Source organism: Barbus barbus (genome assembly GCF_936440315.1).
Source record: "Barbus barbus genome assembly, chromosome: 46".
NCBI lineage: Eukaryota > Metazoa > Chordata > Actinopteri > Cypriniformes > Cyprinidae > Barbus > Barbus barbus.
Genome location: NC_136724.1, coordinates 2,773,103 through 2,793,933, shown reverse-complemented (window position 1 = coordinate 2,793,933; position 20,831 = coordinate 2,773,103). Strand labels below are relative to the sequence as shown.

Below are 20,831 nucleotides of genomic sequence, written 5' to 3'. Positions count from 1 at the left end.
TTGGGAGAACTAAATTAGTTCCTATAGGGACTACTGACGTAAGTGTACGCTGATTGGCCAAATGCATTCAAAACACTGGCAACCCGGCATTTTTAAAAAGCCATGTAAACATATTTTGTGATAAAGGCATTTACCTGTTGTCTGCAGTGTTGCATTCTTTTCTCATCCTCGATAACACTGCAAGTTGTCATAGGAGATTTAGTCAGATTTTCATGCTCTTTCGATCTCATAAATTGTGTTTACATTCATTGTCACGAAGCCCACAACAAAACCAGCTCCGATTAAGGCATCCTCCATTCGCTGGGTTGTTGATGTCCATTAATACCACAAATAGATGATGTAGAATAAATGTCATCATGCATTTATTCATCAGTTGCACAAAAACAGATTCAGTATTCCTCAAACTAAATAAAAACTGTGAAGTGCAAACTTAGAATATTACACAAACCTGCAGTTATTAAATAAGTTAAATAACACTAATGTCCTGTATGTATATTATCCCATTTTATTAACTAGTGTCTTTGCTGCTGACCTTCAATGATCCAATCCTTCAATGCAATCATACTAATAAGCAAAAATGTTTTTTTATTGCTGAAGACTGTTGCACTTTCTTCTACTGTGTCATGTTCTTCATGCAATCACAGCTGAAAGGTTTGTTTGAGATGCATCCTCTACTGTACAGATGTGAATTTACTTTTCCTTCAGCCTGAGGTGTATTCATTTCACTTTCGGTGTGAAAGGGCTTTTACATTCTCCAAAACTAGGGCCTGGTTTCACAGACAGACCTTAAACTAAACCAGGATTAGGCCATAGTTCAATTAGGACATTTAAGTAATTTTTATAAACATACTTAGAAAAAAACATGACTGGTGTGCATCTTGAGGCAAAACAAAGGCGCTGTTACATTTTAAGATCAGTCAGTGCAAGTTTCTTTCAGTTTAAACAGCTCAGATTTAGATTTTAGTCTAGGACTAGGCTTAAGCCTTGTCTGTGAAACCGGAGGTAGAACTTTTTTATATTAAAAACAAACATGCAAGGCCAGCTCAGATAAGAAAAAAAATAATTGTGTGTGTGTGTGTGTGTGTGTGTGTGAGAGAGAAAAAGTAACATAATGCATTACTTTCCATAAAAAATGATGTAAATAATTACTTTTTTAGGGAGTAATGTAATATGCATTACTTTTAAAAGTAACTTTCCCTTACACTGGTCTCATCCTCCTCTAGTCCAAAGCTTGTGTTTGGTCTTTCTACCCCCCTCTCCTGAAAGACAGCTGGAGGCAGACTGGAACCTGATCTCCTGTGAAGACCACAATGCTGAAGGTAGATCCAAACAAATCTAGAGATTGTTCCTCTTCCGTCAATAGAAACCAAATGTTGGTTTGATCTTTGAGCTTTTGGTTAGATTCTCTGCATAGTGTTTATGTGTGTAGTGACGCGTGTAATGTGGCATGAAGAGCTGCGGGTAAGAAACCAAAAGCAAGGATTGTGCCTGAGCCATGGTTTATTGAAATGCTTATACAAAATCACAGGTAAACTTATTCTCTTCAGCAAATAACAGGGATACATTAGCTGAGATGATCCAGAGTTTTTTTTTGTAAGAGCCTTAAGGTTCAGTCACATTAGCGAGGAACCGTGTCCATTGTCTGTCGTCAGTAGAGATGTAGAGATGTATGAAGCAGCTCACACAGAAAACACTATCAAACCAAGCAGCATTCTTTTGGTCAATGTCCAAATCTATATGACTGAGTTGTAAATCTGCTTGGGGAATAATTTGCTTTATTTCGGAATTCCCCATCACGTGGATTTGACTAGATTTCGCCAGCAAAAATTTGCCAAACAATGGTAAATATGAACTCATGTTTATTCTTAAGGCCCGTTACACCAAGGACAATAACTATAATGATAACAGTAAAGTCCACTGAACTACAGCAACATAGTGGAACAATATTGTTGGAACCACTTTCAAAATAATTTTTTTCCAGCTGATGAATGATAAAAACATTGGCCGCCAATCAGAACTCCTGCTTTAAAGAGCTTGAGCATTTAAAGTGGCAGAGACAAAGACTGCAGTGCGAAACCATGTTATTGTACATTGGTGTGGACGCTAATATAATTATCAATATAGTTATTGATACTTGTGTGAATGGGCCTTTACGGTAAGAGGCATAGCTACACCCTTAAAGGGATATTTTACTCTAAATTTACAAACCTGTATGGAGTTCTTCCTTCTGTGGAGCACAACAAAAACTACAGGTTTACAAAAAAAAAAGTATAAGTTTGGAACAATTTTTGACTGAATTATACCTTTTAAGCCTCTGGTGCTGCTCGCATTTGAAATGAATGTATTATATTTTTTGTTACATTAAATGAATGTACTATATTTTAGTTTCAGTAATGTTTTTAATGTTTTGTATTTTTAGGTGATTTTATGGAATAGTCATGATCCATTTATTTCTGTTACTTTAACTTTTTGAGCATAGACCTGAAAATGAGATTTCCACCTAAAACTGTCGTAAACCTTGAGTGCTTTGGAGCACAGACTTACATCTGATCTCTTTTCACTCTAAGACACCTGGTAGAGTATTGCTAAACTGAAAAACGTGAAGAAAAAAAAAAAAAAAGTGTATTATGAAAAAATGCATTTTTGATATTTTAAATGAAATTCTATATTTTCCAGAACATATTTTACTCTAAAACTGAAAAATCTAAGCCATAAGTCTAAACAAGTTATGTTCTAAATTTGAGGTTGCTATCTCAAAAATGTGCTTTCATTAAGATGTTTTTGGTACCACACGTTCACACGACTGTTTTTCAGAACCATTTAACCTTTTCAATTCATGTCCATGATTTTTGTGTGTTCACATTGCAAGTGCCAAAACCTTTACCAAGTTCCGTACCATTCCGATGAAGTAAATAAAACAGAATAAAAAAACAAAACTTACCATTTTTCTTTCAAAAATGACCGCACCGCACCAGAGGGTAACAGACATTTTTAAGATTAGCTGTAAACAGCTATGCTAATGTATCTGGCTGTTGTTATCTCGACTGTAATAGTCATCTGAGATGTTCTCCAGAGCTGCACATGACTGAGTTTGTTCTTTCGTAGCCATTTCGAGAGTTCAGAAATTAAGTGCCGTATGGACGCGTCTCCTCTTGTGTTCCTGGCCTTCACCCTGGTTTCCCGTGTCCTCCTGAATGAGCTCCACGAGCAGATCCTGTAGCTGTTGTCTCACGGCCCGCGTACGCTTGCCGCCCTCGCCGCTGTCTATCTCAGCGCACTCCTGCACGGCCCGCTGCAGCTCCACCTGCAGGGGGAGCCCCGCTTTAGCACCGAGCAGCGTGGGAGAAAACCAAGGCCTGAAGATCTTCTCACAAATCACCTGTGGAGAGACAGAAAGAGAGAAGCATGACAGCTATCGACCCCAAAGGGAGAAGCACGGGTATGGATGAGGGAAGTGGCCATTAGCGCCATCCTGGTCTCGTTTCATCATCTCCGGAGCAATCATCAGCCATATTCGCTATGCGTGCCGCTTGAAAGCGATGGTCTCCTTGACCTAACGGCCTGAATGTTACAAAGCCCTCATTGTTCTGAATGGCAGGCCATACAATGAGAAGGAAGAGGTCACCAAGGGTTGCGTTAAGTGATCGGGAACGGAGAGATGGGCTCTGTCTCAGCCACCTGTGGCCCGGAGCTGGACTTGGTTTCATGCGACCAGCTCGTCTGTTAGCTTGTTCTCCTTAAGGGAGTTGGCACTGACAGCAGGTGTTGACTACGCACGAACCACAACGAACAGATGAAAGACGTTGCGTGACTGTGGCGAAGTATCTAATGGAGAATTTAAACCTCCATATACTTGTAATGGTGGCGGCATTCAAAAAAATAGTATTTATTGTCTTCTACGTGTAGTAACTTCATCGCAAATAATATTTTTCTAACTTCGCTCACCGTTGTTGTAGAGTATGTTTGAATCTGTTTGTCCCTAAGGTGATACAGATCTGTGGTTTCTATGGAAGCTTATTAACACCACAGAAAGAAACAATTAAAAAGTCATTGCGACATAATTGCACAATTTATATAAACAGAATTCAGAACAAATGATGAGAGGTAAAATTGTGAGATATCAGACGACAAGAAAAAAAGCTGTGAGTTATAAAGTAGCAATTAAACCTGTAATGGTGGCAGTATTCAGAAAAATAATTACATGTTACTCTTATGGTCATCCGTCTCTAGTAATTTCACTGCAACTTATTTTCCTCTAATGTAGCACAGATCTGTTTTTATGGCAGATATTTCGGCCACAGAACCTTTTTATTTTGCAGTTCTGAGTTTGTATCCCACTATTCAGAATTGTGAGATATAAACTTGCAATTGTGAGTAAAAATATCATAATATCATAACTGTGGTATAAAAAGTTGCAATTAACTTCTGTGATGGCAATAAACTATAAAAATATTTTTTGATAAAATCATTGAATTAACATGATCAGTTTCTGATCTGAACCATTTGCATATCTGGTCGTAAATCAGATATTTATGGATTTTGCCACATTAAAAAATACTATAGTAATTTATAGTAAATACTATAGTAAAGTACTTGAATTAATTTGTTGTGGTAATTCTATAGTTGCTATGGTAATATAACAATTTTAGTAACATAAACACATTACTTTACCCAATCTGTACTAAGTTTTCTACAACTATAGGGTATATTACTACAATACACTACAGTTTACTGTAGTAAAAACTATAAATTATTATATTAATTTTTTCATGTGGATTAAATGATTGTTCATTTATTTTTTTTCTCTTCTTTTTTTTGCAAGTATAACTTCAGTGATATAATCACAATTTTTTTGTCATTTTGACTCAGTGTGGCTTAATTCACCTTATGTGTGTTTTTTTTTATGTAATTTAAGTTTTAAAAATTTTAATCTGAAACTATAAAACTAAGATGAACATTCCAGGGTGTTTCACACACACATACGGTTTAGAAGCATCTAATATGTTCTCTTTTTTTCTTTTTTCAAGTCATGTGAACAATCAAAAAATTAGCAAATTGGAATTGTTGGCTTGCAGTTTGAATACAGCCTTATTTATTCCACAAATGTCATGTGCAAATGTAGCCCGTCTCAAATGAGCTGCAGCCTGTCGTGGTTGACTGTAGCCACAACTGATGATGATCGGTCACTCGCCCGTAATCAAAGGTGCTTCCTTTGTTTGGCCCTGTTAACCCCCATTGTGTTTAGGAGCCGTAATGACAGCGCTATCTGACTCCCTTCAGCTATCAACTATTAACATTCCGTGCATTTTTCTTAGCAATGTTTACCGCTGAAGAATGATTGTCTCCTCTGGCTATTTTACTGGTATTCCTTTGTGACAGTTTTCCAAAACAAAGTCATTTTATTTTCACTTTCACTTACCGCATATATAATTGCTAACCACTTACCATAGGATTATTGATGTAAATTATTAATGAATTACAGTACACAATGGAGTCGGAATAAAGAAAGGCTCACTCACCTGAAGGTTACTGTTCTTGCGTTTTGGCCCACATCTGTTTTTAGTTTTGTCACACTTGGAAATGCAGTCGAAGAAGTTACAGTCATTGTCACTGGTGCAGTTCTGCTCAAGTATTTCTTTCATTTTGGGCTCAAAAAAAGCCATGTCCACATCTATAGCCACAACCTGACCAGTGAAAAAAAAATAATAATCAGAAATGCAAAGTATAGTATTTATATATACAGTCCAAAAACACTTAAATATTGGTCCAAAACCGCTTAAATATTCTAGTATCCAAAATCAAATTTAAACCTAGAAATAAAAAAATATATCAAAATAAAATAAATATTTTGCATTATTTCTAGGATGCTAATCAAATAAGTGATTTATTTATTTTTTGCTGTCAAATTTACAAACTCCTTTGTGTATGTCAGATGTTTTTGCTTACTAAAACTAATAACATTATGCAATCATTTGCATAGAAAAAAAGGCAAAATTAACAATATTTAAATAGTTGACTATTATGTATACATAAATGACATAAATAACACTGTATTAATTAAAGACAGATATTTAGAGAGAGAACATTCATTTCAGATGGATAGATTGACTGAATAAGAATGAATCCTATGTAGGATTTTTATTCAGAAGTAGCACAAGTAGTATTGAATTAAACAATGCAATTTTCTTAAACATATTCTAGCAGCTAATCATTTTTTACAGTATAGATAGATATACATAACTTCTGCGATCAGCTCTTAGACTAATGAGATATACGGTAAGCATTGACAAAGCTGAACTTTTTTGTTTTATCTGAATATTAATGAGAACTTGTGAATAAAATTAACATATCGTTCTACATAAACAAGACAGGACAGTCAGAGATATTTCTAAAGTGTCTGTACAGCCAATACAGACTCTCAGAAATCTTCCAAAGAATCATAAATATATATTATTTTATGCTGCGTGTTACAAAAAACAGCATTTTGTTGGTCTGGCATTGATTGATGGGAGTCCAAGCAACACAAGCTGCATTAAACCCTCTGAATGAGCAGCATGCATCTCAATCTCATCAATATCATGTGTAATGCCAAGCATTTGCAGTTTAGATCTGCAGACTCTAAATATTCATTTTTCATCTCTTCTTGAATCGTGATCATGAGATCTGAAAAAAATAATTTAGTTTACATTATAATTCTCTTGCTTGTAAACTGACATTGTGTTTGAAGAACTCAATTTTGATACAATATTTTAGTTATGATAACTAAAGTAATGACTAAATATTATTATTAATAATTACAATCAGAATTAGCTTAATAACCTGGAGTATTTGGACCATAATAAGCCTCGGGCGGCAGCTCTATAAGGAAATGTTTAGGAAATGTAATTGAGCAATAAACACATCTTTCTTGTAGTGTATTTCATAATTTTGCCAACAGTGAGACAAGGACGGTTCCTCAGGAAAACTAATTATAACAATACTAGACTATAATAAATATTGCAGATGAATCTAATAACAATAGACTAATTATTACAATAATATTCCAATCTAATACTGGAAAGATATAAATGTTTTCATTAGATTTGGATCCTTGGATAATTAATTTAACCACAATCCCATTTTAATGAACAGTAACCCGCATGCATTTATTTTCTCCTTAAGTGTTGCATCGGTTCATACTTTTCTGATTAAATGAAATGATTTGGCTGATCCTGTCTGACTCTATAATAATCAGCTGGTGAAGGCGTCCAAAAACAGAGAAATGCACAATTTAAAGCAAATAAGAGATGAATATAACAATTTTCCCAAATCTTGCCAAAAATGCTGACCAAAAAAATTGTCCTACCACAATTTAAGGCCTTAAAAACTCATAAATTGCATTGCAAAAAAATTGATCTTCCACAGTATTGTTTTGTTTTCAAATACAAATCTCTAAACATACTTAAATCTTGTTTTCTAAAGACAATTGATCAAAATTAAGTGAGTTTATACTTAAAACAAGAACAAATATCTAAGTTTTTCAGATGTTTGTTCTTATTTTATTCATAAACTTTATTATTTTGTATCTCAAGTAAATGTAAACGAATCTTTAGACATTTGCACTGGGAAACAAGACAAAAATACTGATGAAGAACAGAAGAACATCACTTTATTCCATTAAAAAGTAATGGATATTTTTTGGAAGTCATATTTTATTGTTCCCTTTCTTTTTATTCCTTCATTTTTCTTTACTTGTCTTAATTTTTTCACCCACAATTTAAGCCTAGAAATTCTTAAATTTATAGTCATGGCATTAAATGTTGCAAAATGTTTCTCAAGTAAATATATCTTGATTTAAGAATCTTTATATATTTTCACTAGAAAAACATCACTTTTTTGAAGTGTGATCAGAAAGTGCAGTAAAAGTTATTTCTATTCTCATGGCTTGGAACAGAGCTATTCAAGCCATAAATTATTTATTTATTTATGAAACAAATTAAAAAGTAATGGAGATCTTTTGGAAGTTATATTTTCAAAATTTTAAATATAACTCATGTTATGCTCCCTAGACATTTACATTTAGAGAGTATATTGACATATTGTATTTATTCTTCTATCCACTCTATTGATTCTTTAAATTTTCTTTACTTGGTCTTAAGTTATTAAAAAGTTTTAAATTTACCTGCAGAAACCCTGCTGTTAAGTGTTTACTCACCGTCAGGTCCTTCCTGATAGCAAAGTTCTCTGGTTTGATATCACAGAGGTGTAAGCTGTGGGAAAAGTCATTCTCGAAATGCTCCACCATCTCTAGAAAGCTCAGGGCCACTCGGGGCACCATATCTCTTGCGGTTATCGTCTTCTCCTGTCCGCTCCAGGGGCTCGGCGAGGGGCTCAGCGTCAGCTCCTCCAGCGAGAATATGTGCTGGTCCCATGCGTGTCCAGCCGCCAAGTACTCCACGGCGTAAAAGTGACCACAGGAGCCCAGGATCTTGGCCACGTGGTGAGTTAAATCCTGCAGGACCCTGAGGAAGGTGTACTCCTCCTGCTGAAGGAGAGCCCAGAGCGAGGCCAGCTCTGCTCGCGAGTACGTTCGCTCGTTCTCCTTCAGCTTTTGGCCCCACAACCGGGTCAACGTCAAGTTAGTTCCCGTCTCCAAGCCCAGAGAGTTCTTGATCTCCAGCGTGGCGTAGAAGACGACATCCAGAGGCGAGAGCTCTTCCTCGCCCCCCGTTCCTCCCGCCGCATCCTGGTACTCCAGCAGAGCTAAAGCCTCATAGGAGGAGAAGTTCTCCAGCTTCGACTTGAGAACGACAGGCACCCCACGCCAGCTGGCGGCCATGACCTTCTTGCCATTCTCGTAATAGAGGCAGCGTTTGTATTCCACACGACCGGCCACACAGAGGTCCTCGCAGAGGTCACCGGTCAGAACTCCCTGCTGATACTCGGCACACTGAAAGACACAGGACAGTCAGTTCTCACATTAGAAGTGAAATGTGCACTGCGATTGTGGTTGGCTTCTATCACGCATACATGTATATATTTATTTATTTTTATTTTATTTTTCTCAGTTCTGACTTAATTTCTTGCAATTACGAGTTCTTATCTCGCAATTCTGACTTTATTTTAATTATGAGTACATATCTTGCAATTCTAAATGTATTTCTTGCAATTATTATATAATGCAGTTCTGAATTTATTGTAATTACGAGTTTATATCTCACAATTCTGACTTTGTTTCTCGTAATTGTGAGTTTACAGTCAAACCAAAAATTATTCAGTCACCAGATCATATATTTTTATATTTTTTTTACTAGTGGGTGCAGGACACTACATTTCATTTATGTAAAAATAGCAAATAAAATAAACTGCCATATTATACCCAAAAATTCTTCATTCAGTGGACTACCAGTAAAATTGCTAAAAAATTTGGGACCAAAAATTATTCAGACACTTTGACCTGACCATGTTTTGCATAAGTGTTTTTCTTTAATTGCTAAAAGTTATTTAAAACATTAAAGTAGACACTTTCTTACTTGCTTGCATTTAATATACAGTGGGGCAAAAACGTATTTAGTCGGCCACCAATTGTGCAAGTTCTCCCACTTAAAAAGATGAGAGAGGCCTGTAATTTTCATCATAGGTACACTTCAACTATGAGAGACAGAATGGGGGGAAAAAATCCAGGAAATCACATTGTAGGTTTTTTAATGAATTAATTAGTAAACTCCTCTGTAAAATAAGTATTTGGTCACCTACAAACAAGCAAGATTTCTGGCTCTCACAGACCTGTAACTTCTTCTTTAAGAGGCTCCTCTGTCCTCCACTCGTTACCTGTATTAATGGCACCTGTTTGAACTCGTTATCAGTATAAAAGACACCTGTCCACAACCTCAAACAGTCACACTCCAAACTCCACTATGGCCAAGACCAAAGAGCTGTCGAAGGACACCAGAAACAAAATTGTAGACCTGCACCAGGCTGGGAAGACTGAATCTGCAAAAGGCAAGCAGCTTGGTGTGAAGAAATCAACTATGGGAGCAATTATTAGAAAATGGAAGACATACAAGACCACTGATAATCTCCCTCGATCTGGGGCTCCACACAAGATCTCACCCCAGAACCACACGGGGGGACCTATTGAATGACCTGCAGAGAGCTGGGACCAAAGTAACAAAGGCTACCATCAGTAACACACTACGCCGCCAGGGACTCAAATCCTGCAGTGCCAGACGTGTCCCCCTGCTTAAGCCAGTACATGTCCGGGCCCGTCTGAAGTTTGCTAGAGAGCATTTGGATGATCCAGAAGAGGATTGGGAGAATGCCATATGGTCAGATGAAACCAAAATATAACTTTTTGGTAAAAACTCAACTCGTCGTGTTTGGAGGAGAAAGAATGCTGAGTTGCATCCAAAGAACACCATACCTACGCATGGGGGTGGAAACATCATGCTTTGGGGCTGTTTTTCTGCAAAGGGACCAGGACGACTGATCCGTGTAAAGGAAAGAATGAATGGGGCCATGTATTGTGAGATTTTGAGTGAAAACCTCCTTCCATCAGCAAGGGCATTGAAGATGAAACGTGGCTGGGTCTTTCAGCAAGACAATGATCCCAAACACACCGCCCGGGCAACGAAGGAGTGGCTTCGTAAGAAGCATTTCAAGGTCCTGGAGTGGCCTAGCCAGTCTCCAGATCTCAACCCCATAGAAAATCTTTGGAGGGAGTTGAAAGTCCGTGTTGCCCAGCGACAGCCCCAAAACATCACTGCTCTAGAGGAGATCTGCATGGAGGAATGGGCCAAAATACCAGCAACAGTGTGTGTAAACCTTGTGAAGACTTACAGAAAACGTTTGACCTCTGTCATTGCCAACAAAGGGTATATAACAAAGTATTGAGATCAACTTTTGTTATTGACCAAATTCTTATTTTCCACCATAATTTGCAAATAAATTCTTTAAAAATCAGACAATGTGATTTCCTGGATTCGTTCCCCCCATTCTGTCTCTCATGGTTGAAGTGTACCTATGATGAATTACAGGCCTCTCATCTTTTTAAGTGGGAGAACTTGCACAATTGGTGGCTGACTAAATACTTTTTTGCCCAACTGTATATAAAAATATGTATAACTTTATATTTCACCATTATGCTTATTTATATTCCTAGGAAGTCAAGTACAAATTGTGATAGTCTCGGTATGGTGTGTGTCATGTCAAACTAATTCCCATAGCGTTAAAGCTGTTTTTAATCAACGCATGCATCTTAATTCCATCTCATATCACACTTATTGAATATGTGCTATGCTGAGATACGGCACCAATGCCACCTGTCAGCATATTTTACTGGCATGCATGAAATTCACATATTTAATCTTGCCAAAAAACAGTCTAATAATCATTTTTATGCATGGTGTTAAAACCGATCTGCTTTTGCTCTTGCATTTTTCCTCTTTGACCCTCTCATGAAAAATGAGGTAATTACTGGTTGTTGCTGCAGTTTGCACATATCTATATGTCAGTTCAGGGGCTCCGGGGCTTCGGATGATTTGTGTTCCACAGAGATTAACTGTGACTGCAAATCGTCCTTTGTCACCTTCCAAAATAAACAGCCGTTATCCGCACTCTGTCCGGCTCCTACAGTATCTGCATTGGCTTTAGTATGTTAGCGATATGTTTTCCTTATCATTATCAATCATAATGGTTTGGTGGATGATCTCTCATCCCTTGCTTGTCCCTTTACATAAAATATGTCCTCTGTGTTAAAAAGGCCTGCTAAAGCTTTTTACTGTTGTGTCATAAAACTGAACCTCACACATTTGTATGATTAAAAATGATAACACTAGACGTTTACATTCTCTGAAGACCGTGTGAGTGACTGTCACTTTGCCAACATCATGTGGATGTGCAAATTGTTTCAGGTCATAAAGTCTGTGATATTTTGGCTTGGATTTATGACATTTTTTTTCTTTGTTTCATCAGAAATCTTAAAATTGAACACATAGAAAAGTAATAGCATTGTGAGATTAAAATAGGACCAGATGGCGAAGGCATCAAAAAGTTTAGAAATGCTCTTTCTTAAGCAAATAATAGTGGCAATGATGTCTATAAAAAAAAAAAAAATCAAATTCTACCAAAAATGCTGTAGTTTCTTTGAAATTTCAATGAAACTGTAGCAATTGTTCATCAAAAAATTAAAATTTGTTGACAATGTACTCGCCCTCAAGCCATCCAGTTTTTTTTCTTCAAATTTGGAGAAATATAGCATCCTATCATTTGCTCACCAATGGATCCTCTGCAGTGAATGGGTGCCGTCAGAATAAGAGTCCAAACAGCTGATAAAAACATCACAATAATCCATCAATTAATGTTTTGTAAAGCCAAAAGCTGTGTGTTTATGACAAACAAATCCATCATTAAGATGTTTTTGGCTAAAAATATGGGACTATAATCCATAATAAAGCTTCCTCCAGTTCCTCCTTTTGTCTCTCACATCAAAATCCACCCACATATTTGTTTAGAGCTGTTTTGGCTTGTAAATGTTACCCCCGATTCAGACAAGTACACTATTTACTGGAGGAAGCGTTGATAGAACAGGACTGGAAGCAAAGGTATGAAGTTAAAAACGTCTTAATGGTGGATATGTTTCTTACAATTAACTGATGGACTGGAGTGGTGTGGATTATTGTGATGTTTTTATCATCTGTTTGGACTTTCATTCTGACGGCACCCATTCACTTCAGAGGATCCATTGGTGAGCAAGTGATGCAATGCTACATTTCATTGGTAAACTATTAATTTAACAGTGTATTAAATTCACATCATGTGTGCTTTTGTAAGTAAAGTTCGCATTTTCCTGATTCTGATTGTGTCCATGCTTTGAAAGCAATAACAGACCATGCTGGAGACAACTAAATTACTGTACACTTTTCTCTCCAGCATCTGAGCGTGTTTCTTCTGCACAAGTGGACATGTACGAGTAATAGTAATAGCCAGCACCAGTAATTACCTGAATTACTCCTAGTTGGTCGCTTTACCATGACAACACTCTTGAATAAAGCACTTGAATCTCAGAGGTCTGTTATCAGCTTGAGTGTGTCTAAACATAGAAAGAGCTTCCTCCCAGACCCTCTCATGGGCCTCTCACGGTGTTTATGTGGGCCAAACACGCATGTTGTGCTCTGTGGTCACTCTGCGGCTTCTGCTCTTTTTTCTAAACTGTAAGTGCCAGCCAAATTCCCCACATGTTTTAATTCTTCAGATGGGACAACAGCTCCTGTTTGCATGTAAACTTTCCCACTGTGAGGCCCAGATCCAATGTATGTTTGTGTTTCAGTATAGAAAGCACACTCACTATGTTTAGAAATGTGAAAAATGAATGTGTGTAGGCAGAGAAAACAGAGTAGTGAGACACGGCTCGGAGAAAGTGACTCTCGTATGTTGTAAATTATGTCTGTGTTTGTAATCTAGTGGTTAGGATGACAGAAACTGATTTTATTATTTTTGGTTCATTTGGTACAAGAAAGAAGAGTAAGTACTGGGTTTGACAGTTCTCTGAATCATTCTGGCAGTGTTCTCTCAAAGTTATGAACAAATGTTTTCCGGTAACGATTAGTTTGGAATGTTAGTTTAAACTTATCTGGTCTTAAATAATGTTCTCAAAACATTAGCACAAAGATGTTATTTATACATCATTCATAGGATGTTTTTCTTCTAAAATGGTTTAGCTCATCTAACAGTTTTTAAATGTTACTACTTGTTTCAGAATGTTCAAAACTAACATTCCCATAATGTTTGCAAAATTCTAAAATAGAACATTTTAGCGTTTTTGTAACAAAGAATGATGAAAAAAATGTTTCTAAAACATGTAAAGAGAACATTTAGAAATAATCTTTTTAGAACTTAATGGGAACATTAGCAGAACGTTCTTATAGCATACTTTTGGTTGGTTTGGAACATCATGTCTGATGCTTTTAATCTGAATATTTTAAATTAACTATAGTAATTTGTTTATTTCTTCATTTATTTATATTTCTGGTTTCATTGACTGAACACACATCACATTCTTAACATAATTATTATTATTTATTGATTTTTTTATTTTATTTTTTGTCATGAAAAAATGTATAACCATTTAATATTTTTGGCTTAATGACATACTGTATACACATTGTGGAATTTTTAGTTCCAGTCAGGCTGTTGATAGTTATATATTTAGCTCTGGTTACACCAAGCATCACTAATACTAGGTTATGATTTGTACAGTATTAAACCCTGGTACTAACTCATTCTGCACAGTTTGTGCTACAGACATGAGTCATTGTGGAGGAGAGATGTGCTGTTACTAAGATTTTGCACTTACTTTTTTCACCTGTTGGAAAAACAGAAAACACACTCTCACACTGAAGGAGGCACCGTATTGAGACAAATCTAGGGAGCAGAAAACTAAAAGGCTCCCGTGAGTCGCGCCAGTAAGCAAGCACAACTCCAGTGCCGAGTGAGGACATGAAATAAGAGGGAAACAATATTTTCTTTATGCTTCTGAGCATGTAAGGTAATGATTAAACATTAGGCCCCAGAGAATAGCAGTCTATTTCTGTTGCCCACAGGCTGTATTGCCATCTGGCCTGAGCGCTGGCCAGTCCCGGCATGCCAAGAATGTCTGCATAGGCTGCTCTGGATCACTCCATCATTTTCACTTTACAAGAAACTCACTAAAACTAGGATACAAAACGAGAAAAGGGCCTATTGTCCGCCAGTATACTCTTCTATGCCAATAAACACACACAGCGACCCCTAAAAGCTCCATTTAAAAAGATTGCATTTTATTATACACAAAAATATTAAATCAGCTGGCATCTGCAAACAAATGAATGCTCAAAAAAAAAAATTCTGAGCCATTTTTAATCTGTGTTTTGGAGGGGTTTTGTTTTTTTAGTGAATGTATGAAGTCAGTGTTTTACATTATATATTCTACCTTTCAAAAGTTTAGGGTTAGATATTGTTTTAATGTTTTAATGATTTTATTTGGCAAGGATGCATTAAATCGATCAAAAGTAACCGTTTTATTTCGAACAAATGCTGCTATTTTGAACTCATCAAATAATGCCAAACATAATGCATCACAGTTTTTACCAAAATATTGAGCAGCACAACTGTGTTCAACATTGATAATAATCAGAAATGTTTCTTGAGCAGCAAATCAGTATATTATAATGATTTCTGAAGATCATGTGACACTGAAGACTGGAGTAATGATGCTGAAAATACAGCTTTGCAACACAGAAATAAATTTGACAGTATTTTACAGTATATTCAAATAAAAACAGGTATTTTAAAGTGTAATAGGCATTTCACAATATTACAGTTTTAACTGTATTTCTAATCAAATAAATGCAGCCTTTTTGGCCCTTATATACGGCTGTGTATTTCCGAATGACTATTTGGTCTCCAACAATACGATTTCTTATCTTGAAACTATCAAAATTACACATCCGAAGCATTAATCGTACTACCAAACAATGATCTGTGCATGAAAGTCCATCAAGTCAGTGGACCATGTCTACCCACCGCATGGAAGACCATCTGTGCTTAACCTTCACATTAGAGTATAAACAAAGCATGAAACTGTATGGAGAGTCTAGAGCAGAGCACCACTACAAGAACAGTTAGGTTCATTTCATGAACTCATGCCAACAATTCTATTATACATAGGCCTGGCTGCACAGGTGACAGATGGTACCGCTGATTAAAAAAGGTCTCGTGTAGTTCAAAGAGTATCTGCTCAAAGCTGCTCAGCCACATGCTGCCAGAAACTAGAAACAGTTTATTGTGTGCACGTGCACCACTCGCCGCTGTTTATTACAATGCTGAAGCCCTTAGAAATGCTAACCGTTTGGCAGATTATCAGACTGCTTTTACAATTCATCATCTGAGAAAAAGGCTTTTGTGTTTTGGAGATGAACTGTTACAAATAAGGCATGAATGATGGGTAAATTGCGTTATCATAACTAAAACCTCCAGGAATGGTTTTGGTCTCAATTAAAGTGAGTGAGTGAAGTGACATACGGCCAAGTATGGTGACCCATACTCGGAATTCGTGCTCTGCATTTAACCCATCCAACGTGCACACACACAGCAGTGAACACACACACACACAGCAGTGAACACACACACAGCAGTGAACACACAGAGCAGTGGGCAGCTGCATGCTGCGGCGCCCGGGGAGCAGTTGGGGGTTCGGTGCCTTGCTCAAGGGCACCTCAGTCGTGGTATTGAGGGTGGAGAGAGCGCTGGACATTCACTCCCCCCACCTACAATCCCTGCCGGCCCGAGACTCGAACCCGCAACCTTTGGATTACGAGTCCGACTCTCTAACCATTAGGCCACGACTTCCCGCAATGAAACAGTTTATGGAAGCGTTAATTAAAGCGTTAAATTATTGATTCACCTATCAATCGTCACACTCGTGGCAAATAAACATCACTATTTCTGTTTTACGTAAGTGTTTAAAACAAGGTTTGTGGTCAAAAGAGGAAACAAGCTGACAATTTATGGTTGGATTTGATTCTGCAGCATTTCCAAATAAACATCTGATGTGAATTATGAGAACATTTCTGTGCTTTTGAACTGCGCTAATAAGACAATTCAGTGGAAAATTAGACACAGAGTACAGCATAAACAAATCAAAACTCAAACGTTTGTATTATTCTCATTTGTAAGCCGCTCTGGATAAAAGCATCTACTAAATGAATGAATGTAAACAACATTTTGGCATCCTACAGCTGACAGCTTTTTCCTCCTTGTAAAATAATGGATGATATAGAATTAATGTGAGAGGAGTTCCAAAAATGTTTATCATCTTATATTTCTGAATATTGTTGAGTAATAAAAGTCCAAATGTAGCAAAAAAGTACAGGATTTACTTTGAAACTCAGAAATTGGTAGTAAATTTCACAAATAATAACAAAGAAATGACAAGCTACACATTGAATTAAACATGAACATTTAGAAAGGTAGAAAAAAACGTAAAGAATATTTTCTTGTAAAAAGTGCTAGATGAAATAGAGTAGCACCAAACACGCATCCAGTGAGAAAAACTAAATAAAAATTAAACATGTCAAGTATCTTGATGTATGCACATCTCTATTTTTCATTGTTTGTCTTGTAAAAATACACCAATAATATTTGTTTTATTTACATTTTCAAAAAAAATACTTTGTACATTACATTGTACCTTTTGACTGTGTAGATAATAAGAGGCTATCAGCTATTTAAAGAAAATAACACAAAAGTAAAACACAAACAATTCTGTGGAATTAACTCATTGTCCAGAACTCCCTATAGAGCCTCGAACTGTGATTCCTGAACCAAACTATTCTCACTAAACATCCCTGACAATTTCAAATTGACTACGACCCAACAATTCCAGCAGCCAGTCTATTTTCACTTCATCCTCATTGCCAAAATGACACACACGTCATAGTTACTATCACCACCCAGTCATCATTTGCACAGTATTGGCACACAGCAGCATTCCATCGGCTTGCAGCTGTTGAATTCAATATAATATCTATCTTAGCCTGCCCAAATATTAAGAATTAGATGACTTTTGTGTCATGATCTTAGATATTACAGGAGCAAAAAATGCAATTCACTCAATTTCATGTTTGCTGATTGCATCAGTCAAAGTTACTTCAAAAGCATTATTTAAAATGAACTAGACTGATACATGTATTAATTTAGATGTATAAAACTACACAGTAAAAAAAAATAAAAGTTGAGCCAACTTAAAATTTTAAGGCAACCAGCTTCAGCAGATTTTTGAGTTCTCTCTGAAACAACAAGTTGAGAACTCAAAAATCTGCTGAAGCTGGTTGCCTTAAAATTGTGTGTGTGTGTATATAAACATACTCCAATAATCCTATATATATATATATATATGCAGATGTGTGTGTGTGTGTGTAGTTTTTTGTCCAACTAACAATATTTGTTCAGTATTTTAACTGCATTCTGATAATTCAATAAAAATAAATCAATAAAATAGCTGAATCTCTGCTCATGCCAACACATTTAGTTTTAGTAATGATAGTTTGCGTGCAAAAACTTTCCAACTCATTGACACCAGTAATCATCTTCTAGTCCCCGTTTAAAGGCCACCAGGATTTTGCGGTTCCCAATGTGGCAACAAACAAAATGTTCTTTCAGCACTCACTTGACATCACATAATCCAGTGGCTCAAAAAGAGCTTTAGGTTTCCCCCGAGGAGCAAAGCTTAAGCCTTTAATAGAGGCCCGTTACTGCTGGTACCTATGATTCAAGGCTTGACGGAGTAATTCTACAAAATGCTTTGTGTGTCATTTGGTGGAAAATAGGTATCGCTACAACTGTGACAGGACAGTTGATTTGCTGATTGTATTGAATTATATTTTGAAAAATTAGCCTATTGATCTGTTGTAAAAGTACTTAAGTATATTGGAAGTTTTAAGGCAAAATACTACAAGCAAACCTGTGTTTTTTGTTGTGTTTTTGTTTTCACGCACTGGTCAGCTTTGAGATTTATTTCGCTTCTAGTGCAAAGAATAGTCTAAAGAAAGCATTTACATTTATGCATTTAACAGACGCTTTTATCCAAAGTGACTTACATTGCATTCAAGTTACAGTTTTTACATTTTATCAGCTCTTGTGCTCGTGTTTATTTTATTACATTGCATCTGAAGTTTTTAATTATAATACATATCTTTAAAGCCTGTAAGTTTACTTTGAAAGCTTCTGCATACAACAAATACAAAAAAAAAATATTCTGAAGGTTTTTACAGAGAATTTATATTTCATTCCAGCGTTTTTTTTAGTACAGTTGAGTTTGTATTAATATTTTTTAAGTTAATATTTATTTCAAGAAATGAAAATATTTTATCTTAGTTTCATAGTTTAGTTTTAGTTCATGTATGACACAATTTTAATAAAACATTTTATTCCTAAAACATGGTGATTTTACTTCCTGGCCATTCACAGTTTAAGGAATGATAAACAGAAGAATCCAAAAGGCCGTCTATAAAATCCTTAAACTCTAATATGTCAAAAAAATATCCAATGTTCAAATTCTGGAAATGTATGCAAATGAGTGCATAGTTAATTAGATAAAGCCTTCATCTAAACATGACGTTTCAGATGAATCAACTAAGGAAATTATGTTGAGATTTAATAGTTAAACTAGTTATCCTATTCAGCTGTGGTGTCTTCCCTCAACATTTTACACTAAACAATTGCAAATATATATATATATTTTTTTATGTATTTGCTCTCTCTTCAGGTTAGGCAAGACTGACAAGTTGATATCCAGACCTTTTGTGATATCCAGAAAGTAGACTTTTTTTCAAAATACTGATTTGAACGCTGACAAAAGTTAGCCTTACCACCCTCTGCAGGATCTCTTTGCTCTTGTCGTCAGTGCAGAAGTCAGAGAACATGTTCCTGTGCACGAACACCAGGCCATTGAGGAAGAGCCAGGAGGCCAACCACAGCAGGACGACCAGCAGAGCGCTCCTCCGGCACACCTTCACCCCCAGACACCTGAGGGCCCCGCGCAGGGACCGCCACATCTGTCGGGACCCCCTTCGGCAGGAGCCCTTTGCTTTCCTCTCAAGGATGTGGGAGTCTGTGGCATCTGTGGCGCTGTTGAGGATGTGTGCCTCTCTGCTGTCGCTCAGGGTCGGCGTTTGCGGTTAACCTCCTCCTGACGGCTCCTCGGGGCGCTCCTCTGCTGCACTGCCTCCTGTTACGCGGAGCAGATCTCTCTCTCGGTTTCCTCTCCGCCTTCCTGCGTTTGTTTTTTGTGAATGAGCGAGGCGAGCGGCGGAGTGTGAAGAACGCCTCAGAGTCGAGGCCGGACTCGCTCTGCCTCATTCACTTACTCTCACGTTGACTCTTTCTATAGGCTCCAATGTGTTTTCACTCTGCCTCTGGCTCTCTATTCCCTCTCACTCGCTCTCTCTCTCTTCATACAACACTCCACCTTTTTTCCTTCTGCCTCCCGCCCCCTTCTTGAGTGCTTTCCTCCTTTGGGTCGCCTTCTTCTCTGTTTCCAAGGCAGCCGGGCCTTTCCTGACGGCGCACAGTGCCAGAGCCGTCTCTTGTGCCAGACGCGGACCCTCGCATTACTTCACTTGAAATCTGTTTGTATTCTAAGCACTGCAAACAAAACAAGAGGCCGGCGTGTAGCAGTATTACTGGTTATTTGATTAGGGATGGATTCTCCCACGGTGATAATGCCCACATATTTGATTTGCTCAAGGGCTGAGCTTGCAGTTCTGCCACTAACAGCAGCGGTGGGAATCTCAGCGGTCGTTTTTTTTCCTTCGATTGCAAGAGCCTGCAGGAGCAGCTGCAGGTGAACAGAATCCCTAATCGCTCGCCTCATAAAAGAAAGTGCTTTCTGGCCAAGAGCGAGAATCGTTCATCTGTTTTATGGTTGTTTCTTTAAACCTCGATGCGTCGGAGACCAGTTTCTCGGGTTACTTTAATTGCCAATTAGATAGCCTTGTGCACTCTGTGAGGGATTCTGTCTTCAAACGTATTAATGCTATCAGAAAATCACCGATACTCTTGAGATCTCCTGCGCTTTCTCATAGTTCGTGAAGTGCTGAATGAGCACATTGTTTGCACATGGAGTTGTATTTGTTTTCACCTTGAGGGTCTTGCTTAAGGGCTCGTATGAGGTCATTAGGAAATACAATAGTTAAGTTGTTAAATCCACAGATTTTTTTATGTTTTAGAAAGTATCTTATGTTCATCAAGGCTGCATTATTTGAATAGTAAAAACAGTAATATTTTCAAATATTATTACAATTTAAAATAACTGT

General features: G+C 37.1%; 1 protein-coding gene across 1 annotated transcript; it reads right to left on the bottom strand.

The window, feature by feature from the left end:
• Nucleotides 1-1,484: 1,484 nt before the first annotated feature.
• On the bottom strand, nt 1,485-19,963 carry LOC306864692 (divergent protein kinase domain 1C-like). Its single transcript, XM_079408854.1, has 4 exons — nt 19,386-19,963; nt 8,195-8,929; nt 5,520-5,684; nt 1,485-3,379 (listed from the first exon to the last, which is right to left on the bottom strand). Exons 1-4 carry the CDS (start codon nt 19,569-19,571, stop codon nt 3,119-3,121), a joined length of 1,347 nt encoding a protein of 448 aa, XP_079264980.1. The 5' UTR covers nt 19,572-19,963; the 3' UTR covers nt 1,485-3,118.
• Between the last annotated feature and the right edge of the window lie 868 nt (nt 19,964-20,831).

Excerpts from the sequence above, each read along its gene's own strand:
- LOC306864692 (XM_079408854.1), bottom strand. The coding sequence starts at position 19,571 with ATGTGGCGGTCCCTGCGCGGGGCCCTCAGGTGTCTGGGGGTGAAGGTG. Across the intron at positions 8,930-19,385 it reads AAGAGATCCTGCAGAGGGTG|TGTGCCGAGTATCAGCAGGG; the intron begins GTAAGGCTAACT and ends TGTGTCTTTCAG. Across the intron at positions 3,380-5,519 it reads GCAAGAACAGTAACCTTCAG|GTGATTTGTGAGAAGATCTT; the intron begins GTGAGTGAGCCT and ends GTCTCTCCACAG.